At 45.7% G+C, this 25,037-nt stretch overlaps 1 protein-coding gene across 1 annotated transcript; it reads left to right on the top strand.

Annotated features, from left to right (window-relative positions):
- The first annotated feature begins 561 nt into the window (after nucleotides 1–561).
- CCDC81 (coiled-coil domain containing 81) lies at nucleotides 562–24,773 on the top strand. Its single transcript, XM_066621675.1, has 15 exons — nucleotides 562–640; nucleotides 3,861–3,922; nucleotides 4,513–4,669; nucleotides 5,319–5,575; nucleotides 6,636–6,721; nucleotides 8,564–8,655; nucleotides 9,336–9,453; nucleotides 13,158–13,278; nucleotides 16,192–16,338; nucleotides 18,064–18,171; nucleotides 19,028–19,197; nucleotides 19,604–19,682; nucleotides 21,190–21,416; nucleotides 22,589–22,714; nucleotides 24,537–24,773. Exons 1-15 carry the CDS (start codon nucleotides 562–564, stop codon nucleotides 24,676–24,678), a joined length of 1,971 nt encoding a protein of 656 aa, XP_066477772.1. The 3' UTR covers nucleotides 24,679–24,773.
- The last annotated feature ends 264 nt before the right edge of the window (nucleotides 24,774–25,037 follow it).

Here is a 25,037-nt window from a genome sequence, read left to right on the forward strand (position 1 = left end):
ACCTCTCTGCCTATAGTTATGTTTATTGCATAATGTTATTGCAATAATAGTTATTATGTTTATTGCACGGCTATTAAAAACTACCATCTGATTGAATGCGAGGCTTGTCTCCGTCTGTTGTTCTGTCCCTGACTCCTCACTTGCTGTCCCTCCTGCCAATCACCCACCTCTTTGCCAAGGGAATGTAGCAGCCTGCAGGGAATTGAAGCCAAGAGGGGTGGGAACTTCCATTGTGACGTCACCCCTGGCAACAATGAAGAAACTCGCGTCCTAGAGACGGCCCCGCCCCTTGCACACATGGCCCCTCCCCTGCTCTGAATGCACTGGGCTTCAGGAGTCCCTTTCCCATTGCATTGATGAGGAGGAAAGGGAGAGAGAAGGGCATGGGGGAGAGCTCTTTAAGGCTGTGTTTTAAAGTCAAGTGAGCAAAGGGGGAAGAAACTGGGGGGGGTGCAGGCAGGAGGCATGTGACAGACAGCATCTCCCTGGGAGAAGCCTCCAGGAAGCAGTGCAGTCTACCTGCTCTTTGTTTTTGCCTGTAGCAGAGGTGAGAATGTGAAAATGCTGGACACCATCCATACTGCAATCTTAGAAGCTGGAAAGCATGTGTTTCTAACACTCCCCAAGCTCACTTCAGAGGGTAAGTATCCCACAGCTGTGCTTGTCTTACAGGGCTTACTTAACCAATATGTGTGCGTTTATTTTATTTAGCGTCATCGGTGTACATGAGCAGCTCCCAACCTTTAGCAGCGTTCAAACCACTGAGGCAAAAATTGGAATTAGCGTGGACCATGTTACCACCCTGCACAAAAAAATACAATTGAATTTGTAATAGATCACATTTATTAGAGATTTATTATTTATAGAGATTTCTGGGTTGCTGTTTTTGTTGCCAGCTGAGGCTGCAGGTGGCCCGTTCTCTCTGGTGGTCCATGGGGAAGCATCTCCCAAGCAAGTGCCCCCCACCCATGAACTACCAGAGATGTTGGGACTGCCCACAGCAGCAGCTGATATTTCACTGACAGGCTACAGGCAGTCTGTTCTCCGCCCTCTCTGGTGGTCTGAGAGGAAGGGCTCACTCAGAGAGATGCTTAAAGTGATCAAAGGTGATTTTTTCCCCTGAGATCTTGCAGAGCACTTCTGTGTCTCACGGACCACCTGTGGGAATCAGTGGTGTACATGGTCCTTTACAGAGTATCTATTTTAAAAAAGATTTTATTTTTTCTCCTTCTCCCCCAGTACCAGAATTCATAGTCACCCAATGAAATTGTTTGGCTTGAGATTCAGGGCAAGCTAAAGGCTGTCTTCGCGAAATGTATAATTAATGCGTAGAGTTACCTGCTGTGAGATAAGGCAGAGGTTGCTCTCTTAAATGGCTTTAAGAGGAATTGGAAAAACCTGGCAGTGGAGAACATGCCGCTGAATACAAATTGCTGTGGAGCAAATGACAGGAGAAGGTTGTAGACTTTTGCTTGGAGACTCTCTGGAATGATCTTGGTGACCACTTTTGAAAGCAGAGTGCTGGGTTAAATGGTACCTTTGATCTGTTCCAGTGGGGCTCTTGTTTTATATGCTTTTCATGACTGAAGGAGATCTCAGTCTGTGGAGGGCATGACAGAGGCAAGGAAGATGGGGAGAGGACTGAGTGAAAAGATGTGAAGGTGGGCAAATGTAGTGTCATGTGGATAGTTGTGGGGGGGGGGCTTGTGGAATTAGATAAAGGTTGCATGGCAGTGGTGGGTTTTTGGAGGAAGGAGCTGAAGGGAGAGAGCAATAACACCATTTAATGCTAAAGCCATGCTGGATAAGCTGTCAGGATCCAGAGAGGGGCTGCCAGTGACTGCATGCTGATGCAGGGCAGTAGTGCCTAGTGTTTAGCACACATTCCCTTCTCTTTCCCTTCATTGGACACACAGCTTACCAGGGAAAAGCCTTGGTAGTTTGAATCCACTGCCACCAGCTCAGATCTCTTGTAGAGATTGATGTCTTGTTGAACAGGTTGGCTAGAGGTCCTTGGGCAGAATCCCCCTCCTCGAATAATACTGAACCTCAGGGGTCTCTATCAAAATCACTCTCACAGTAGTGCCTGCAGAATGAGGAGATGTGACAATTCACTGATTTTTCCCAAAACAAGGCAGATTCAGAACAGTATGCAAGAAGTATATTAAAATGCTAATAAAAGAAAAAGGAAACAACAAAATCAGATGCACAACAGGAAAAAAGTATAAAGAATTGACTTTGCTAAAAAGGGTTAATTGGTGCTGAGGAATCTCACGCATGCTCTTCCAGTCTCACACTTGACTTTACCAGGACCTTTGAAAGAGCATGTAACAAGCGCACAGAGAGAAGACAGACTGAAGCCAAAATAAAATCCTCATGGTTTCTGACTACATATCATTGATTAATTGTTTGTACATTTGATGATGGAACCACCAGCTCTCTACACTTGCACCCCACAAGGGATTCTTCTCCCAAGTACTCACTGTGTGAGGTTCTTGGACTGCTGGAACCAAAGAAGGGTCGACTTCCTTGTGCCTGGGAGTCTTATCCTCTCATGATGCCACCAGTTTCCTGATCTCTGCCTGGAGGAGTGCCATCTCCCTAAAACCAGTTTGACCAGTCTGGGCTGCTTTGAACCCCAATTTGCATTTTTACTCCACTAAGCTGTGGGCAATGGAATCTCAGCTCTGAACCCCAGACTGAATTCCAAGCCAGCTCCCACATAATAAAACGGACAAAATATACATAGAATACACCTAAAATATAGACATTTTATGACAACTCTGATGTCTGTCTAGTCGAGTGTGCAATGTTCTCTCACAGTGGTCAATCTGATGAGTCCAGAAAGCGCATAAGCAGGACAGAAAAGCAATAGCTTTACCTTGCTATTTTCCATTGCAATAGCTTTACCTTGCAATGTTCTCTCACAGTGGTCAATCTGATGAGTCCAGAAAGCGCATAAGCAGGACAGAAAAGCAATAGCTTTACCTTGCTATTTTCCACTGCAATAGCTTTACCTTGCTATTGAGTGGTACACTGCCTCTGAAGTTGAACCTGGAGGTCCCATTTTGCTATCTTGGCTAACCATAGAATCATAGAGTTGGAAAAGACCCACAAGGTAATCGCCATTGGTAGGCCCAGGTGTTATGGAAAGGGACAGCAAGGGGGAATGGTGGAAGTAGGACCTTTCAGGCAGTTTGGCTTCATTTTACTTATTTGGGAGTTTGCAAGTGTATTGTAGCAAGTTAGCAGCCACACATGCTGACTAGCATGCATTTTGCTCCCTCTTCCTGGAATGGCGCTGAAGAGGAAGAGGAGGGGCCGCTTGCAGGCTGCAGTGAGGCTCTGGCTCCCTGCAAAACCTGGCACTTTGCACCCCCTCTAGCTATACCACTGAGAAGCATACTTTCCATAGGACATTCTCTTTATACTTAATAGCACAGCTCTATATACTATTTTAGAAGTAAGTCCCAACATTTCCATAGTGAAACATAGGGTCTATAAATTAAATTCAAATTGATATTGAGGACCTTCCTTTCCATTGCCTAGTTTTCAGTCTCATATTAGTTGCTGGGAGAAAGAATGGACATTTTTCTATACACTGGGTCCTTGAGTTATGGCTGCCCATGTTAATGGATGGCTGCATTGGTGCTTTTGCAAAGGTGCTTTTGCCCAGGAGCAAAAGTGCTGGGCCAGGAACAGCTGGTTGTTTTAATTTCATACATTCTGACTCCTGGACAAACCTCTGGAATGGAACTGATGCTTATCTTGCCGATGATCGCCATAGTTTGATTTCTTTACAGGACCTAAAGTGTTGTATGAAAAATCCATGACTAATTTGTATTTCCTTTACTTTTCAGAAATCCTTAGTATTTGGAGCACTGTTTCTGAATTTGTGGAAAAGCAACTCTCCATGAATAAGGTGGGACTGGCCATTTATTCCTATGCTTGCATTCTTATCTGATGGATGGTTCAGATACTTTTCCATGTCTTTGAAAGGAACCAAAGGATACATTCATTTTTCTTTAAAGGAGAAGGTGGGCAAATCCACCCTGCACATATATCTTGAAATGGCACTTGCAAACCTTTTGCCTATTTTTATCTCATTAATCCTTACAACAGTGTTTCTCAAACTGTGGGTCGGGACCCACTAGGTGGGTCGCGAGCCAATTTCATCTAGGTAAGTGTGGTAAGTGTGTGGTACTTATCTAGGTAAGTGTGGACAGGATTGCAGCCTAGGTTTGTTAAAATTTTCCTACTTGATGATGTCACTTCCAGTCATGACATCACTTGCGATAGGTCCTGACAGATTCTGATTCTAAAAAGTGTGTCCCGGTGCTAAATGTGTGAGAACCACTCCCTTACAACAATCCTTTAAGGTAGTTCACTGTTGTTACCTGCTTATTAAAAATGTGGCAGACTGTGGCTTACTTACCATAACTGAATGAGTTTATGCCTGAGTTGAAGTTTGTGGCTCCTGTTCTTGATTATTACACTATGCTTCTTTTTCAGGGTGTCTTGATACCAGGACTGGGGACATTCTCCTTCTTAAGACAGAGGCTTGAAGTCAGCAATAACAAGTTCATCCTCGTACAAAGGCCTGTGTTTCTTCTCTCTGAGAAACTCGCACAGATCCATGGGCTGAAGTATAACAAAATATATACTCCTGGTAGGAAATCTAGTTGGAATGTATGTTTTACCTTGTGCCCTGTGTGCAAATTGCACTTTGTTCCATGCAAGCAGGTTAATCTCTGAGCATCAAATGCAATGCACAGAAAATAAAAAAATAAAATAAAATAAAGTTCAAGAGAGAGAATGGAGCTGTGATGTAGGAGTACTAAGGATAGCTACAGAGTCATGGAAGTGGCAAGGAAGGGGAGCAGGGACAGGTTGTTGACAAACTGAGCAGAGGCAGATGTTTTAAGAGGGAAGCTCATCCAGGCCTGCAGCTGCTTAGCTTCAGCAAGGAGCCTGCAGAGTATATTTTCAGACCATATCCTGGAGCCCAAATATTAGATATGTGTGAGTGAGACTTTAGAATATAGGGAACTGCCTTTTACTGAGCCAAGTACTTGGTTCATCTAGTTCAATATTGCCAACACTGACTGGCAGCAGCTCTCCAGGGGTTCAGACAGGAATTTCTCTCCTCCCTACCTGGAGTTACCTGAGATTGCAATTAGGACCTTCTGAATTTGCTGTGTCACTGAGCCATAGTCCCCCTCCCTTAGCCTTCCAGGAATGTATTCATGTGATGTACTGCTTCTTGTACAAACCATTTCCCTTCCTACCCCGCTTCTTTTCCCATCACCCTCCTCTAGGTGATATTCCAATTGTTAAGCTGAATTTCATTGTATTATCCCTGGAGGGCCCCTTTAACAGGGAAATTGTGGAAGGATGTATCCGAGAGACCCTCTTGTCCTTCTCACGCTCCATTGCCACCAAGCAAACCGTCGAGTTCACATTCAAGGGGATTGGAGTTCTCATTATCCGGGACAACAGGGTGAAAATGAAGTTTTATAAGGACTTCCTTCAAACCATGGATGGGAGCGGGAATCTGCTGAAAGCTCTGTCCAATGTAAGTCCCATATTTCCTTCTGGGCCTATATGTTGTCTATGATAACCATAGAGTTGGAATGTCCCTCAAGGTCATCTAGTCCAACCCCCTGCCTAAAGCAGAAAATCCTTCTAGAGCTTCTCCACAGGTGTCTGTTGAGCTTCTGCTTGAAGATAACTCTTCAGTTCAATATTTCGAGCCTCTGCTTGAATTATAAAGATCTCTGCTGCTAACCTAATAACTATAATTCTTAGTCTATTTTAGGTATTATTAGCAGATTCAAGACAGCATATGGCTGTATATCGCTCAGGATACCTTCAAGAACATGGCAGTGTGGCTGTTATGTTTGTCATCTAGTATCTCTAGTGGAGAATTCCAAAATTGTCCAGAATAGTCAATCAACTTGCAATAATTAAAGCTGCCAAAATTGTCCTTTGAAAGATTTACTGATGCATTGACAGATTTTACAGTTTTTGATGGAGATGCTAAATGGTGAGCATGGCAACCACCATTTGCCATTTATTGAATGTATTTTGAATGTATTCATTGCCTTGAAGTCAGCACAAGGAGAAGTACTTCAGAAAACCTTGCTGTTTCTGGGCTTTTGCACAGGAGCCTCAGTTTTTTGCATGAAAAATGTACCACCACCACCCCCCCCGTCCCCCCAAATTGTGGAATTGCACAAAGAAGGTAGTTCTGTCCCCAGGGGGAATTTTAACCTGGAAGGGACAAGCATACGAACCACACATTCTTTTGTGCTGCCTATGACCTGCTTGGCTCTTTGATGCTAACTGAGAATGGTGACCTCATTGGGGCTGTGAGTGCTCTACTGTTCCTGGCAGGGGCTGGGATGGGGGGGGTGCAGCAAATGTCTAACCTTGGCAGTTTCTGGATCTGGGCTGATTGCCACTTGCTGCCTTTTTTGAGTTATACTAGGCAAAATATCCTACCATGGGTGGATAAAAACTCAATAAGAAGGCATTTGTTTAAAAGAAGCAATCCATTGCATGCACAGAGGAACACATCTGGCATCATGATTGCTTCCTACTGTGCCACCAGCCATCCTTTTTTTCTGATACAGAGGCCCGGGACAGGGGATTCTGTGCTCTCAGGCAGAGACATGGCTGCTCCCCACTCGCACTCCGGTAATGTTGTCATGTTTCCAAGGTGAGTGTGTTTGATCCCATTTATTGACTCTGTGTGTGTCACTCCTAAGGTGACTTAGGCTACAATCCTATCCACACTTACTTGGGAGTAAGACCCATTGATTAGAATGAGCTGAGTAGACATACCTAGGACTGGGCTCTTAGAAATAAGAAAGGTTCAACCATTTATTTATCTGTGTGACCCCTGTAGACCCTTTGGGTGGAAAGGCAGGGTGGACATGGTGAAAGAATTAAAAATGCAAAGGGCAAACCACTATTTCTCAATTTATTTATCATATCCATACTTGGGGCAGCATGCTTGATGTGGTCCCAGGTTATCTTCACACCTGTAAAGTAGGTTGATACATATTGAGGTACAATCCCATCCAACTTTCCAGTGTTGATGCAGCCGTGTCAACAGGGTGCGCAAGGGGAGGGGGACCGTCCCAGAAGCCTCCTCAAGATAAGGGCATGTTTGTTCCCTTACTTTGGGGCTGCACTATGGCTGCATCAGCACTGGAAATGCAGTTTGCCAGTGCGGCTGTGCTAATGGGGCATGCGCTGCATCCTTTGGTGGGAAGGCAGTCACAGAAGCCTCTTCAAGGTAAGGAAACATTTGTTCTGTTACCTCAGGGCTTTATTGCAGCTGTACCAGGGCTGTAAAGTTGGATAGGATTGGGCCCTTTGCCGCTTGCCCACAGTTAGTCACTTGGCCACATACCTCAGCCTAGAACTTAAACCCAAGTATACCTAATCCAAATCCTTCATTTCCCCTGTTACACTGAACTGACTCAAAGGTTGCTGTGGGTGGGATGTGATTTTCTTTCCCCTTCCACTCTATCTCTCTCTCTCTCTCTCTCTCTCTCTCTCTCTTTCCCAATCCATAAGGCATTTCTAAGATGGGAAGAAGATAGATTAGGATCTCCTGGCAGTGGTGTAGCTAGAAGGGATGCAAAGCACTAAGTTTTGCAAGGAGCCTCACCCACATTCTCTTCTGTTTTGCTCCCCCACCCAGAATGGCTCCAAAGGGGAGGGTCTGCGTGCACGCTGTGGTGAATTTCCCTGCAAAACTTAGTGCTTTGTACCCCCTCTAGCTATACCACTGTCTTCTGGTAGATCTCTGGGTGATTAGCCATAGTCTTCAAGGCTTTCTGACTTCATATTGTTTAACAATAGCAGCAATGGAAAAAACCATTGGTTGCCGGAGCCAATTACATGTTATGGAAAGCAGGAGGGCAGGAGGTCTGGTCTAGAGGGTAGAGCCTCCATCTGATCTCAGAAGCTAAGCAGGGTCAGGCCTGGTTAGTACTTGGATGGGAGACTGTGCGACCTTGAAGCAGCTGACAAGCTGAAGCTGAGCTATTCCATCTGCTCTGAGCGTGGAAGGATGGAGGCCAGAATGTGAAGCCAGATCGGATTGAAACACCTGAATGTAGTGGTTCTTGAAAGAGAGAACCTTCTTTCAATTGTAAAAATCCCTATTTAATAAGGGATTTGGATAAGCCTGCCTATGTAAACCGCCTTGAATAAAGTCTTGAATAAAGACCAAGAAAGGCGGTATATAAATACCTGTTGTTGTTGTTGTTGTTATTATTATTATTAAAGCAAGTGAGTTGGCCTGGGGGCACAAACAAGAAACTGTGGCAGGGGGCTTTAGAACTTTGCCTCTGCCAAAGTTCATATCCCTGTCATGCTCTTCCTGCTTGCTGTTCACAGTAGAAAAATAGCTTGCACCAGAAGCCAAATGATCTAGACTCTGAGACTGTTTCATGCTTGCAAATCCAACCTGTGGATGGGACCTGAAGAGATGATGGTGAAGGCTGTGAAAAGGACAGTCAAGTCCCATTGATTTGCTTTTCTTTAGGATTGAGCTGAAGGAAATGGAAACCATCCCTGAAGAAGGTGACATGCCCAGCAAGGAAAAGGAGCAGACAGAAAGAGTGAGCAGCAGAAAAGGTTGGGTAGCCATTCCATTTTTCAAACGCCACCACTGGGCCCTTTTTTTGACTGGGACCAATGAAAATGTTCAGCCATCTGCAGGTCACACAGTCCTGTGTGGAAACACTGTATGGTTGGGGGAGCAGTGAGAGCACACTGGCAAATCCCTGCTCCATGCTGGTGTGTTTCTAAGCCCAGGCGCCTGGCATTCCAGATCACAGGGAAGTTCTCCCCCTGTGTACAGCACTTGTTTATACACGCAAATGTTGCAGTCATAGTTGGCACAGGGAGGGGGCTTGTTGAAATGCCTGCTACCCTCCTCCTGCAAGCTTGCAGTGTTTCTGCACTGGACTGCAATCTCTGAAGAGGGCTACGGTCAGCCAACTTGGCTTTCGAGTTCTCCGGAACCTTCAGGCTGGACGCTGGGCAAAATGAAAAGTTTGGGATGGGTGGCAGGGGAAGAAAATGGGGCATGGTGCTGAAGCCCTCCAGGCCCCTGTTTCAAACTCTGGAGAGCCGTTGTCCAGTTGGTAAGGAAGTCCAGAGCCAGATGGACTATTGGCTCAGCACAGGAAACTTCCCCTGTTCAGTTTGTACTCTTAGACTGTGTGCCCACACTTACGCTTAATGGCCCTGTGCGGCTCGTTTGCCGCTGCAGCATGGAAGTCTCACCAAACCTCTGCTCACTTCTTGTGCAGAAAATCTCCCAGTGAGGCGCCTCCTCTCTCGCAAGCCTATTTCTCCAGCCAAAGTCACAGGTGTCAGTTTGACCGAAGACCTTGAGAAGAATGTTAAACAGAAGCCACCCCCTGGAAGGTGAGAGATGGATTTGGAGGGACACTGACAGGGTTTTGCCAGGCTTCATCCATTGGGGAATTTAATCTATGGGGGTGGGGGATGCGGTGTAAAGGAGCAGGGCCTTCTCTGTAGTGGCACCAACTATATGGAATTCCATCCCTCTCAGTTTACGAACTGCTGCCTCCTTAGAGGCTTTCCAGCAGAGCATTTCTTTTTACATTAGCCTTCTGAGTCTATGGCTTTTTAATATGGATATTTGGGATACTATGCTGATTAGTTCTATGGGTCTGCCTTTTTTATCGATAGCTGCTGGTTTTCTGTTTTTTTCTTGTCTTTGGCTTTTTAATGATATTTTTAAGGTCAAAACTCTGTTTTTAGGAGATTCTAATGTTTGTTCTAATTTTTTAATGATATTTGTAAGCCGCTTTGAATAGTCTTTCCATGCCCAATCTCGTCTGATCTCGGAAGCTAAGCAGGGTCAGGCCTGGTTAGTACTTGGATGGGAGACTGCCTGGGAATACCGGGTGCTGTAGGCTTATACCATAGTCTTTCGAGACTGAAGGTTGCCAACCATTTTTGAATGCCCATCAGGGGGAGAAAGCGGGGTATAAATTTGTAAGTAAACCTCTGTCAAATGTCTTCTATTTTTGTGGGAAATGTAATTGTGTTTGTTTTACTGATATTTACAACATATTTTGAAAATAAGCCACCCGTGATATGCACACAAAAATGAGAAAACACAACTTATTTACAAAGAACTAAGAGTTAGCAGATGCTCTACCATGACATTCAGATACCAGATGTCATATGTTTAAAAACCATAGAACTGGCAGGCCAGTTAGGAAGATTGTCACGAGGAGGCAAAAATCCTGAAAGGAAGGTTCCAGACAAGCCTCTCACAGCAGGAAATTCCAGAGACTAGGCACAGCTGCAGAGAAGGGCCCTCTTGCATGACCCCAGCCAACTGTGCCAACTTTGCAGGAGGGTCTTGTCTGCTCTCCTTGGTGGAGGACAGGCTTTTGGGCTCATGTGGGTGAATGTCCTGTAGGCCCTAAGCCGTTGAGGTTCTCAGCCATTTGAAGGTAATGACCTGAACTGGAATGTGAGGTGCAGCCCCCAGCGGCAGGCCTGCTTTGGTTTCTCCTGACATCTCAGCCCCTACGCTCTTCTTTGCAATGGCTATTGTGACCGCTGAATCGCTGGTCTTGTTGAAAAGGGTGGGGATCCTCTTTCTCGAGTCACACGAACCCTGTCTTTCCTCTTGATGACAAGCAGTCGTTGAATGTGGCCCAGGTCAGGGTTCTCTCCGCTGGGTGGCTTTTAAATGTTTGAATGCCTGAGCTGTGCAGGATGCCAGCTGTTGCTCTTGGAGGCTGCTGAAAAGCTCTCCCGGAGAATGGCTTTGTGAGCACTTAGACATGCAGGGGCACCTTCTGCTTTTAATGGGAAAGCTCCCTTTGTGCAGGCCTGAGGGGAAATTGGAGGAGATAAGCCAGAGACCTTCTCCATTATTTGTTGGGGGGCTTTCAACATGTTATCATGGAGACACCGTCTTCTGCCTGAATGTCTTTTATATTATCACGCACAATAGGAATGCCACTGGTGATGGGTTGAGGGAATGGCCGCCTCTCACTTTGCATCCTATTTATTTTTAGATAAAGCTGCTCAGTTCTCTCCGGTTCCACAAGTGGTGAGCAGTTCCAGGGGCAGCATTACTGGGTCTAGTTTCCTTTGGATAACAGAGCACTGGAGACCTGTAGCGTCTTTGTAATAGCTGCTTTATTTACCAGTACAGCAAGTTCTCATTTAAAGTTCTTGACAGTTTCTTGGAAATTGCAAGTTTAAGCAAAACAACTTATAACAAAACCAATTTCACCATAGGTTCAATAACACTCCCCTAAGTGACAGGCTCACGGAGTGCTTTCCTATTCTGCTGCATAACTTTGTTGCTCCCTGGAACGGCTTGCAAAGCTGCTGCAAGACATTCTGGGGCACAACAAGGCCAAGGAAGTGGGTTGTACGCTTGGCACGACCCAGAAGCAGCTTCCGCTAGCCCTCCAGTGTATCACCTTGGAGGACGCGGAAGTCAGAAGACTGAGAACAGGTGACCAACTTCAAAATGAAACAACGTTGAATGAAACAACTTTAAGTGAGGTTTTGCTGTATACAGACCAAGCATATTGCAAGTAAATAAGCATTCTTACAACCTGTGGTAGGTGCACTGCCCCTGCGTTTAGTTTCCAGAGTGAACACCGCAACCCAAGTTCCTGTTGCATCATCACTTCAAATTTTCTTCCATTCCTGATTTCTGTCTGGCTCCAGACTTTTTCCTCTGTCCATCCCCTAAACCAGTGATTTTCAGTCCTTTTTGTCTCATGGCACGCTGACAAGGTACTAAAATTGTCAAGGCACACCATCAGTTTTTTTACAATTAACAAGGCACATGATGCTGTTGGTGAGGTGCTCACATCCCCCAATGGCCCTACTAATAAATGACCCTCCTCAAACTCCCACGGCACACCTGCAGATCATTCACAGCACACCAGTGTGCCATGGCACAGAGGTTGAAAATGGCTGCCCTAAACTCTGTCACATTCCAAAAGTGGGTGCTGGAGGGGGAGATTTCCAGCTAGCAGGCAATCATCTCCCGTTGCCTGTGCTTGTAGATAAAACATCAGCAAATGTGTATCCTGGACTGTTAGCCAACCATCAACCTAACTAGGGTTAAAATGTCTTCCAAAACAGTTGCGTAGCTAGAGGAGGTGCAAATCTCTAGGTTTTGCAGGGAACCTCACTGCAGCATGCAAATAGCCCCCCTCCCCTTTGGAGCCATTCTGGGCGTTCTGGGGGGACATGCTTGAGACATACAAAATTATGCAGGGGATGAACAGCATGCATAGAGAGATGCTCTTTCCACTCTCACATAACACCAGAACCAGGGGACATCCACTAAAATTGAGTGTTGGGAGGGTTAGGACAGACAAGAAAATATTTCTTTACTTAGCGTATGGTCGGTGTGTGGAACTCCTTGCCGCAGGATGTGGTGATGGCATCTGGCCTGGATGCCTTTAAAAGGGGATTGAACAAGTTTCTGGAGGAAAAATCCATTATGGGGTACAAGCCATGATGTGTATGTGCAACCTCCTGATTTTAGAAATGGGCTATGTCAGAAAACCAGATGCAAGGGAGGGCACCAGGATGAGGTCTCTTGTTATCTGGTGTGCTCCTGGGGCATTTGGTGGGCCGCTGTGAGATACAGGAAGCTGGACTAGATGGGCCTATGGCCTGATCCAGTGGGGCTGTTCTTATGTTCTTATGGCAGGGGGAGCAAAACAGAGGTGAATGCCATCACTCTGCTACCTGACACCTTTTAACTGGAAATTACATGGAATCTTCAGTTTGCAAAACCTGTTCTGTATTTCTGGGCTGTGATCCTTCCCTATGTCCTTGGAGGAAAAGCACACGTGCCCTCCTCTGTCTGCACTCTGATTAGGGCAACTGTTAGACCCACGTTATTTTTGCAATGAGTTCACAGTTTTCCTGCTGTTGGCACAGGAGTGTCTTGGGGGGAGTATCCTTTCCTTTTCCACAAGTGCAGTTCTGCGCTTCTAGTTGTGTACTTTGGTGTCCAGAGCAGAGAATAAGCTTGGTGCTTTGTGCATGTGCCATTGCCTTGTGGATATCCTTGGAATTCATAAGCTTCTACTTTATATATTTTTTAGGCCAGTAACACCCATTCCAGATCCTTCAAAGGCAGAACAGGAAGCCAAGCCTGCCCAATTTCCTGCTCCTAGACCCAGGACTCCGTCCCCACCTTGTCAAGATCATGGTAGGGCAGGACAGGTACACTATGTAGCTCTTCTTCATTCTTGGGCTATATATGTGTGTGGCTCTGGGAGTGCTATTTGGTATCAGGTAGGGCTGGCTCACCAGGGATCAGGATCCCTGGGCAGTTGCCAAGGACTCAAGGTCTTCCGAAGGGCTCCTCTGTTCCCAGAGACTTCATGCAATGGTGGCAGAATGGCACTTTTGAGGCCCTTGCAGGTAGGGGGCGGTTCCCCTGAGATGGCCTGGCAGCAGGTAACCCATGGCCCATATTTGGCTCCTAGATCAGGGGTGCCCAAACCCCAGCCCGGGGGCCACCTGCGGCCCTCAGAGGCCCCCAATCAGGCCCTCAGAGGCCCTCAAGGAGCCCCCAGTCTCCAATGAGCCTCTGGCCCTCCAGAGACTTGCTGGAGCCTGTGCTGGCCCAAAACAACTGCTCTCAGCATGAGGACAACTGTTGAGAGGTTGAACTCGTCTGAGCTGTGGGACGAGGGCTCCCTCCACTACTTGCTGATTCATATCTGTGATGCAGCAGTGGTAGTGAAGGAAAGGCGGGCCTTGCTTTGTGCAAGGCCTTTTATAGGCCTTGAGCTATTCCAAGACCTTCATTCATTCATATAAGTGCCGTCTCTAATATATTCATTGATGTAAATTTATTCAAATATTAAATTGTAAATTAATTCTTTCTTTCCCAGCCCCTGACACAGTGTCAGAGAGATGATGTGGCCCTCCTGCCAAAATGTTTGGACACCCCTGTCCTAGATAAATGCTTCTTGCACTACCACGCACTTGCAGCAAGTGAAGAAGCCTTTTAGCTCCAGCCAGTCTCTTTGCCAGTGGCTTCAGGGAAGTTGCTGAAAACTCAGATTGTCTTGCACACGTTTTCAGCAGTCTATGGGCTGCTTCCATCAGCTGGATCCCTGGGGGTATATGAGGTTGTGCTAGAACTGCAACCCAGCCTGGGGTATCATATTGGGGCATTCATAGTAGAAGCTGGTGCTTCTATGTGGGGGCTGCTGCCCTTTGTGTGCTTGGAAAATGGCCTCTGATAGTACAAATTATGGGGGTATGTTATACAGCAGCCATTTGGAAGCACCAGTTTGCACAATTGGTGTCTCCATGTGATCCTTTTTAGATTGTGAGAACAGTCTGCATGGTCCCAGAGGCCATTGCATAGAGCAGCTGTTCTCAAATATTTTGGTCACCAGAGCCCTTTACATTTTAAAAGGAGACTTGGGGAGCCCATCAGTGCATGTGCGGAGTCTCGGGGAGCCCCAGAATGCCAGCGCATGGACGGAGTTGCGCTATGCTAAGCTCAATGCAGAATACCAGTGAAGAGCCAGAACAGGAAGGAAATGAGGAAGGGAAGCCATGAACAAGGGAAGTGGGATGGATGGATGAACAAACTGAGCAGGTTGCTGCTTATGGTGTGCTTGTAGAGTCCCTGAAGTGGTCCTGAGGAACCCCAGGGGTCCTGGGAGCACACTTTGAGAAATATGGGTGTAGAGATGTTTCACAATGAACTGGCCTTCCCTCTCAGTTTAAGGACAAGCAATAGCCCATATTGTTGCTGAGTTTGCACAGAGAGCCTTATTGCTGTCCCAGTTACTTAGTGGTCAGTGCCAGCTTGAAATTCCATGACACTTGTAGGTAAATAAAAACCATCTGCATTGGAAACACAGGAATATTTCTAGGTCTCAGTATTGCCTCCCAATAGTTCAACAGGGCTAGCATTTCTCTTCTTCAACTTTTAAGTGTGTCCAGACAGCGATGCACATGGTGGGGTGGGTCTGTGGACTGAGAATATTGGCTCCATCTGTTGGACATTAATGATTACTAAATCCATTTGGTCAGCCTTTGTGTATTCCAAACAAACTCAGGTATTTTCCGTCTGCCTGCTCTTATTTTACTAGCCGCCTTTCTTTCCCCATATCGTTTAATTCCCTTTTCGTTAGGCTTCTGATAAACTAGTTACATTTTGACCCTTTGTTGTCCTGGTCCATGTTCACAGGTAATTCAGTGGATTGCCATATCTCTTTTCCCTGTAGAGAGGCTATTGTGAGAGACCACAGAGAGACTACTGTGATTTGATTTTGATATGAACCCCCAAGGTTCAGTGCTCTTCTCAGAAGGGTTTTATTCCCAGACTGCCCTCCTCTGCCTGGTCACTGCTACCACCCTGTAGTCTAGGGTGGTGGCAGTGGATACAAACTATCAAGGCTTTCCCCCCCATTCAGCTGTTGATCTAGTTAAGAGAAAGGGAGAGCAGGTGTGCTAACCACTAGGCATTAGTCCCCTTGGTTAGCCTGCCTTCTTCCAGGATTCATGCACTCTCCTTTCACTAACAGGGGAAAGGTGAATTTTGTTCATGCCAGGGTTGAAATACTGTCAATAATTTTGAAGCGGAGAAAAAAAATGTGTGTTTCCCCCTACATAGATTTTTAGTCCTGATCTAGAAAAGCAACTATCATTTCCTCCAGCTACAAATTCTGGAATGGTGTTTGGGCCCCTCATATGGGCTGTTGATTTATTCCTGGCACATTGCGTTTGACTACACATGCATGCCTAGTTCTTTGGGCTGCCACAGAGCAAACGTACCTTATGCTTTACATATTTTTCCTCATCTGATAACAGTAAATGGGTCTTATCCTCTCTTAGGATTTACAGTGTCTAGAATTTCCTTCAGAAATCTGTTCCTGGTAAAGAACAAAGGTGTGGTATCATAATGGTGCGATATCCTCTATGTCCCTCAGGCCACAGATACATATGCAGCAACAGGGGCCTTAGCAGATCTCCCTTCCAATTATGCCAGAAGCATTTGATTGCAATTGCAGAGTAAGAAATGCTTTTCTCTGAGCACTGATGGAGAGATCTATGATCTGTTCTAGCAATTTAGACCCCCTTGTGTCTTATATTCCATGTATTTCCCAGGAAATGTGTTACCTCTGCATGCAACGGGCTCAGAGGTGCATCCCTGTTTTAATCAGTGATGAGAAGAGGATAAAAGAAAAGGAGGAGGACAGGATCTTGGCACAGTACATGGCACTAAAGGATCAAGAAGCTGTTCGGAGGCAGCAGGTATTGGGTTAGAGAAATAGCAAGGTTTCTTCTTGAAAAGCAAATCTTTCAGAACAAAGATACTGTGAGATACTGGAAGCTGGACTTGATGGGCCTTTGGCCTGATCCAGTGGGGCTCTTCTTATGCTCTTAGGGTGTTAAAATCCTGAGGTGCTCGAATGCATTGCTATGCTTCAGATTGCAGGTGGGAGAGACCACTTTTCAAATGCTCACTTTGCATGAAAAAAAACCCTCCTCCTTGCAAGAAGAAAGCTAGCATAGCAAGGAGTGGGCTAAGCTAGAACGTTTCTCCTTGCTGTCTTCACTTAACTACTTGCAGTGAGGGATTTGTTTTACAAAATAATTATTTGGACCATTCCCAAATCACATCTTCTGCCATCATCCTGGTGCCACCCAATCCATCAGGGTTCTTCAGGTGACAGTTGCAAGTGAAGGTGATGCTGAGAAATCTAGTGCTGTGCTATTCCTTCATAACCAAACAGGGGTTCGGTTTACAGAACCTGGAACAAGGCGTGATTATTTAAAGAACTGGAAGGGCAGTTTAAGTTGAAGCCAGGCCACGTGGTACATCCGCATTGTGAACAGTGGCCTGGCTTGGACTGTTTAGAACTCTGAAGCCTCCCTCTCAAGGAAGCTGGAGTGGCTGGGAATGGCACTCCTGGTGAAGGGAAAATTTGTTGTTTTTCCGCTGAAAACCATCCCCTACCCAAATAGAAGCTGAAAGCTTCTGATTGCTGAAATACTGACTTTTGGTGCAAACAGCATGGGTGGGTGGGTGGCTCAGTGGAAAAATTGTATAGGGGGAAAATCCTTTCCCCCTATGCCCTGGTCTTTAACTGGGTTAGAACGTCCCCCCACTTCCTCCCCAGATGCTGTTAGTTTAAAAAGAGAAGGGGAGAAAAATACCAAATGCATTATTTAACATGTTTTTCATCAAATTTACTTTGGCCGTAATTTCTCTCTCCTCCTCTCTCTCCCTCCCAGATGTTTGGAATATTAGAAGTTGTTGTTGCTGGAGGTTGCAGAGGACAAAGCAGAGGTTTTTTTTTGTTTTTAAAACACTGCTGCCCCCTGGCCCCCCCCCCCCCGGAACAACAAGGGGAACTTTTAACAAAATGTGTCTGTCTAAAATAGCACAACTAGATAGGAGGGAGGCTAGTAAGGTGCTTGGAAGCCTAGGAGTGTCCCTTGGCTCCCTTGAATCTGGCATTTGACAGTTGGAAAGGAAAGGGATGCACAAATAAGAGGAAGCATCCCAACATCCCTTTGCCATGACAGCACTTTTTGATCTGCTGGTTGTGGGTCACTCTGCCTACAACCTGGCAGGACCCTGTGCTGAGAGAGAGCAGAGATGATGGTGCTTTTCCTTGGTTATGGCCCCTTTACCAGCTTAGCTTAACCCAGCTTCGTGTGTCGGCTGGTGAATCAGGCAAGTGCTATCAAGAATTGAAAGTTAGGTGTGCGGTGATAACAGCCAGAGGATGAAAAGGCAGTTCAGGTATTTCACAAGGCCCCTTCCTCTTGGGCCTCCTCAACGTTCGCGTCAGAGGTTGCTTGTTTCAAAGTCTCTTTGTATGTGCAAAGTTAATACAAGAGAGAAGAGGGAGGGGTGGTTAAAAAAGCCAAGGGTATTGCTTGTCTGGAGAATTTGCCCTGGAGATTTCCCAGGGCCATTTGACATCTTTTTCCTTACTTGAGTGCATATAACCATTTCCTTGCTTGCAGGCGCGAATTTTGGCCAACAGGGAACAAAGCCAGAAAATTGCAGCTTTCAATCTGGGAGTTGCTGAAGCCATAAGAAACCACAAGAATGAGAAGGCAGCAGAAGCCTATGTAAGCTTGTGTGTTCCTAATGCACTAACATGACATGCCAAAATTGATTGACTCCCTAACTGTAGTAGTATTAAAATTTCAAAGACCCGTCTGGGGTGTTTTAGGTATATAGGTACGTATGAAGAACTCCCCAGAGGAACATTTGCTTAGATTTTAGATTTCAGGTATCCCCCACCCCGCAAAGCCTTGAAGTGGATTTTAAAGGCTCCCCCAAGGTGAAATATGGGGAGCTGTGGCCCTTTTGCAACCTGCTGGAGCACTAAAGAGAGAGAAAGGAGAAGTCACTGACTTTGTCCTTGTCATGGGGGAATTGGCAAAGAAGCCCATTGGTCTTCTTTGGTTCTGAGAGTTTGTGGGGAGTGACAGCTGGGTGCAGTGGCGTAGCTCAAGGGGGTACAAAGCATTTTGCAGGGAGCCTCACTGCAGTGTGCAAGTGGCCCCTTCCCTTTAGAGCCATTCCAGGCATGGGGAGCAAAATGGAGGTGTACGCCTGGCTCCAAAGGGGAGAGGCTACTCGCATGCTTCAGTGAGGCTCCCTGCAGGACTTAGTGCTTTGCACCTCCTCTAGCTATGTCACTGCTGTGTGGCCAGCTGTGTGTGCAGTGAATATGATTGGCCCATGGTAACCCAATGAACTTCATGGACAAGTGGGGATTTGAATCCAGGTCTCCACAGCCCTAGTTTGTGATGCAGCACTGCACCACACTAGCCCACTGGAGACCCTCTGCCTGTAGTACGTTACATGGAGCTGTACTTATACCAGTAGGATTTGAGGAAGTCCCCCTAATGTTGCATCCACTCAGGAAGAGAGGGGGAGTTCTTGCTCATGTATCGCTGTATACCTTTTTCATGGTAGAAATCCTATATTTTTGAGAAGAGGCCTCCCAGTTCTACTGTTCATCAAAAGCAAGAAGAGTATGCACAGCACTTGTCCAAGCAGTTGGAGGAGAGGGAGACCAGAGAGAGGAAGGAAAAGCAAAACCAGGACCTCATTGACCGCTTGGAGCATGTACAGCTGGCAGAAGAGTAAGTCGTTACCTTCAGCGTGGGCTCTGTGAGTCAGAGAAAGCTGCCCTATGCCAAGTCCACCCCTGGCACCTCCATTCAGCAGGACTGGGAAAGACCCCTCTGCCTAAAACCCTGGAGAGTTGCTGCTAATCAGAGCATTTTGATTGATAATGATTGACACCATTGCCAGTTACTTCTGGTGGTACTTCCAATAGGTGGAGCATGCAAAGTAGTACAGTGGGGGATAAATGTTGAGAAACAGTGTTCTAGTGTAAGAGTTGGCAATCCTATTGTTGCATGATGAAATGGTTCCTACCATGTCAACCATCAGCTAAGTGTCAAGCCTCCTTAGCTGAGTGAATCCTCTGGCTGTGACTTTGGAGTTTAGAAACTGGGTCTTTTTTTTCTTGTTTTTTTTATCTAGGTTGGCTGCCCAAAGGGCAAATTATCTGAAGAACAGGATGGAGCAAAGGCAATGTTATAAGAGGGCATTGGACACGCAGGTGAATATTAGATCTGCTGCCAGCTCTAACTAATCTGGTCTGTTGGCTGATAGATTCTAGCTTCAGTCACAGATCAATAGCGATGAATTTGGGAGCTGCAGACACACAGCTGGCTGACTGTTTCTAGGGGTAAAGTTCATGGAGAAAAGAACTTGGGGCCGAACTAGGCATGGGGTGAGGAGCTACTGTGTACTTGGAGCTAGTGGAGTGGAGTGTGCTAGTGGAGCTTTCTTTCTTTCTTTCTTTCTTTCTTTCTTTCTTTCTTTCTTTCTTTCTTTCTTTCTTTCTTTCTTTCTTTCTTTCTTTCTTTCTTTCTTTCTTTCTTTCTTTCTTTCTTTCTTTCTTTCTTTCTTTCTTTCTTTCTTTCTTTCTTTCTTTCTTTCTTTCTTTCTTTCTTTCTTTCTTTCTTTCTTTCTTTCTTTCTTTCTTTCTTTCTTTCTTTCACTTAAAGTATGTTTATTGGTAGCCTTTCTACCCTGACTTCCTCCAAGGCACTTCGAGTGACATTCAGGGTTCTCCTCACTTTCACTTCATCCTCACCAGTGGCATCACCAGGGAAGGGCAGATTGCATCAGGCGATGCACTCGGAGTTGTGTATGTGACACCACTACTAGCCGCAATTGTGAAATCTTGGTATTTTTGAATAATATACCATTATATGTGAAATTTCATGTGGACAAACTGTGTTGAAATAGCTGTATTCTATCAAAAGTTATGGACAAATGACCAGGAAAGGAGAATGCAACTGCCTTATGTAACAAAAAGTGGATTTTCTTAAATTAAAACTGACCAATGAGACTGATTATTCTGAGAGTCAAGAGGTGTTATTATGACACAGCAAGGAACCAGTGAGGTGTCAGTATAAGTCAACTCTCATTTCCTTGCATCAGAGCTAATACTAGAACAGTTGTGTGAGTGTCATCATGTTGACCAACTGGTTTTTGTTGGTTAGTGATTTGTTGAGTGACCTATACTGTTATATATTTAAATAAAGTTAATGGGGGGATGCTAACCCTAGTGATGCCACTGCATTTAGGTTGTGCATATGGTATTGTAGTTATTTCTATATGGTCTGGTATGGGAAGAGGTATATCATGGGGGTGATGCAGTGCGCTCTTGCACCGAATGATACAAATCCTAGTGTTGTCTCTGATCCTTACAATGGCTGTGACAGGGCTAAGGCCAGCCAGTAAGCATTTGCAGGGATTTCAACTTGGTCTCCCCACTCCTAGTTTGACATCTGAGCCACTACCCCAGATGCAAGTATCTGTTTTCCTGGCTGCACATGGCTTGGGAAGTCATAGCTGGCATTGGGATTTCCATTGCATGTACACACTGGCAAAAGGGTTTCATGTGCTGTCTTCATATGCCTGGATGCACATGAGTGTTCACCTACACTCATGGTCATCTGTTTACTTAATAGTCATGGGTAAAGACTTCCTAAGAACAATGAACTGTGGACAAGTCTTCATTCCTTGATGAAATTTCCTTCCAAATTCGGATGCAGATAAAGATGAAGCCAGCTCCGTTGCCCCAGTTTGAGCCTGATTCAACCGGGGTTGTCTTTGGGAAGCACGATCTGAATCTGGAGAAAATGGAGGAAAGTAAGAAACGAGCCCAGGAGTACGCCAAATACCAGCTGCAGGCGGCTGCAGATCGCAAGCGGGCAGCAATCCTCAGCCAGCTGGTGGACCAGAGAAGGGCAGCGGACATGTTCCAGAGGGCAAAGAAACAGTAAGAGCAGAGATGTTGCGTTGTGACTTTCCAACAGATATGCAGGGATGGGTGGCTTCTTGCGAGCTCCTGGGCAGGTCATTTCTAAACCAGAAACACTGCTGAATTTCATGGCATGAGAAATTTTGCACTGGGTTTTGGGTGGAGCACTGTGCAGAGTGGCACACCCATGTGCAGAGAGGTTACATAGGGTTCGGGTCAGGGGCCAAGCCTTGCTACACTAGATAGCTCAACATGTTGGAGGCCTCCTTGGATGTGCCGTTCTGGCCTCCACTTTGCAGGGACAACATCCTTTCGGAGTCCCCTTTCCCCCAGATGCTTTTCCCAAAACACCCTGTCTTGCCAGTGCCATGATCGAGATTGCAGCCGGGGACAGCTGCTTTTTGTTTTAACAAAAAAAAATGGTAAGTAAAACATGTAGTTTGGACCTTATTCTGTTTGGGGAAAGAGCTGTATTTGGAATTGGTCAGGCCCAACCCAGTGCACCAAAGTGCTTCCCTCCCGCACACAAAGTGTGTTGTGGTCACAATCCCCCTCCTGCAACTTCTCCATGCTGCCTTCCATGAACAAAGCAAAGACCAAGTGCCCCCACCACTGCCCCAGAGAGGTGGGCTGAGAGAGTGCCCTCAGTCTGGTTTCCTCTCTTGGTCAGCTGAGGGACTAACAGCCCAATCCTATGCATGCCTACTTGGAATTAGGTCCCATTGTATTCAGTGGGGCTTACTCCCAGGAAAGTGTATTTAGGATTGCAGCCTAAGTGAGCAGCTGGCCAACTGCACCCCTAACTACATCGCTACAGCAAATTCCACCCAAAACATCTCCTTCATCCCACCATGTGAGCGGTTCAGTCCTGGAACTGATCACACTCGGAAGATGTCTGATGTTTTTAAGTATGAATATTACAAGGACTGGAGGTTTATTGGGGGAGGGATATTTTGTACAATAAAAGACAGACAACTTGTTCCAGCTAGGCATCTGTACATGCAAGGAGGGTACCAGGATGCAGATCTCTTGTTGTGTTGTGTGTTCCGTGAGTCATCTGGTAGGCCACTATGAAATACAGGAAGCTGGGCAAGGTGGGCTTTGGCCTGATCCAGCGGGGCTCTTCTTATGTTCTTATGCTAACTGGAAAAAAAATGGTCATTCTGAATGGCTTCTTCTTGTTTCCTTAGGTGGCTTGCTGAGAAAGGAGCCCGGTTTGAAAAGATTTTCCAAATGAATTTAGCTGTGCGAGATGATTGGCAGAAGAGCATAGAGCTAAAAAGGCTACGAGACTATGAAGAGAAGCTCTTCAAACGGTAAAGATCACCAAAAGTTTGAACTTTTGGCACTGAACAGAAACATGCCATTGGAGTGGCAGACCATGATACTCTGTGGTTGTAGATAGGGAAGCCCCTCTATCCCTGCCTCTCCATGGTGTGAACTCTGCCCTGATACCTGGTACTGGTTACCAATTGTAATGTTCACTTTACATCCCAGAAATATCAGTCAGGCCGCATCTGGGCTTGGGGGCCCCAGTAACCCTGCCTGCCCAGGCCCCGTCAAAATGCTTTTTCAGCTTGGAGGAGAAACATACCGCTAGACCCAATAATAATAAAAGCAAAATAATACTTTTATTTAATAAAGAATTCCTGATTGCACAGAGAGGCTCTTTTATCCTGCAAATAAAACATAGCGAGTTGATTCCCCCCCCCCCGATAATGCTGGAACTCAGAGCATAGTTCCATTTGATCCCTCTAGCACAGGGGTGCCCAAACCTTGGCCCTGGGGCCACTTGTGGTCCTCGAGGCCTCCCAATCCGGCCCTCAAGGAGACTTGCTGGAGCCTGCTCTGGCCTGATGCAACTGCTCTCAGCCAACTGTTCAGCCTCTCGTGTGAGCAGAGGGACGAGGGCTTCCTCCAGAGCTTGCTGTTTCACATCTGTGATGCAGCAGTGGCAGCAAAGGAAAGGCTGGCCTTGCTTTGTGCAAGGCCTTTTATAGGCCCTGAGCTATTGCAAGACCATCATTCATTCATATAAGTTCCATCTCTAATATATTCATTTATGTAAATTTATTCAAATTTGAAATGTAAATTAATTTTTTTCTTTTCCTGGCCCCTGACACAGTGTCAGAGAGATGATGTGGCCCTCCTGCCAAAAAGTTTGGACACCCCTGCTCTAGCATAAGGGAAGAGAGGCATAACCTATTGGAGGAGATGGACTTTTTGATCCAATCTAGAAAGGGACTTACAATTTTTTTAACAGTGCACTTGCCTTTTCTTGGACCTTATATACCTAGGGCACAATCCTGACCAGGTCTATTCAGAAGTTAAGTCCTGTTTTGTTCAGTGGGGCTAACTCTCAGGAAAGTGTGGTTAGGATGGCAGCCTAAGTCAAAATTCAATGCTGGCACAATAGATGCACAGGGTATGTCTCCTCCTGTATTAACATTTGCAGGCACTTTAGTCATGGAGCCAGCCCATTGTTCGAGGCTGCTGTATTCTGGGTCAGAAATCATTCTGTCTAGCCTACTGTTGTCTATTTGATACTAGGATATTTGCATGCTGGAGGATTGTGTCCTGGCCAAATGTGCCCCAGTCATTGGTGTCCCTGGACATTTGCTTCTGGGTTTCTTTGTGTCCTAGTTATTTGCCTTCCACTAGAACTGGGCAACAAACAAACTATAATTGGGTGACAAATCCCATGTTATATGTCCTAAGCCTCTTATCCCAGCTCTAACTCTACCTTCACATTAAAAAAAATAAATAAGTATATCTAATATATATTGGGACACATATGTCTGGGATGCAAAAAAAAAAAACAGATGCAGATGTCCAATACTGGCACACAGTTGTCCAGGATGCAGTGGTCTTGTCACTTGTCTGTTCAGGCTAGCGTCAGTTCTCTGAGATCTCAGGCAGACATTTGTCCCAATTCTACAATCTAAGGCCTTTTAACTGGAGACTGAACCTGAGTCTTGCTGCGTGCAAAGCATCTGCTCTGGCCCATCTCTGAAGCAGGTGCAGTTCTCTCAAATGGCAATGCCTGCTTCTGAGTAAGAGGGTGAATACATGGCTGGCCACTCTAATCAAGGATGATCATTGCATTTGTTGTTCACACATTATTCCCTTTCATTGCAGTGCTGGGGACAAGCTCCTGCTACTTGACCAGTGTGCGAATTATCGCCGTTGTTACCAGTGCAAGAAGCGCATTGACAACTCTGGGGAAACCAATATATGGGCAGACTCAAAATATATCCCTGGATCCCGGTTAATTGTTTGAAGACTTGACCTCCCCATTTATTTTTCTGACTTCCTTTCAATTGGTGAAGACTTTTAAGAAAAAAAGAATTAAAATGAGAAATTCGATTGCAGTGATGTGCTTCTGATTCAGTTCTTGCAGCTGGGTGCAATTATTTTTAAGTAATTTCTGCTACTTTCTGGCTTAAGGTTTTTGTCCTGTCATGTTTGGTAGGTTTTTGTGGAGAATTATGTCAAAATAATAAAGATGTGCTTTGACAAAAAATTTCTTGCTTTGGTCCCAAATATATGACTTGAATTATGTCTTTTTTTGCAAGGGGGGGGAGGGAGGGAGGTGTGAGAAAGCATTGACCTGTTGTCTTTTTTGTTGGTAGTGTTCCA

This window comes from Tiliqua scincoides, chromosome 3 (assembly GCF_035046505.1).
Source record: "Tiliqua scincoides isolate rTilSci1 chromosome 3, rTilSci1.hap2, whole genome shotgun sequence".
Classification (NCBI taxonomy): domain Eukaryota; kingdom Metazoa; phylum Chordata; class Lepidosauria; order Squamata; family Scincidae; genus Tiliqua; species Tiliqua scincoides.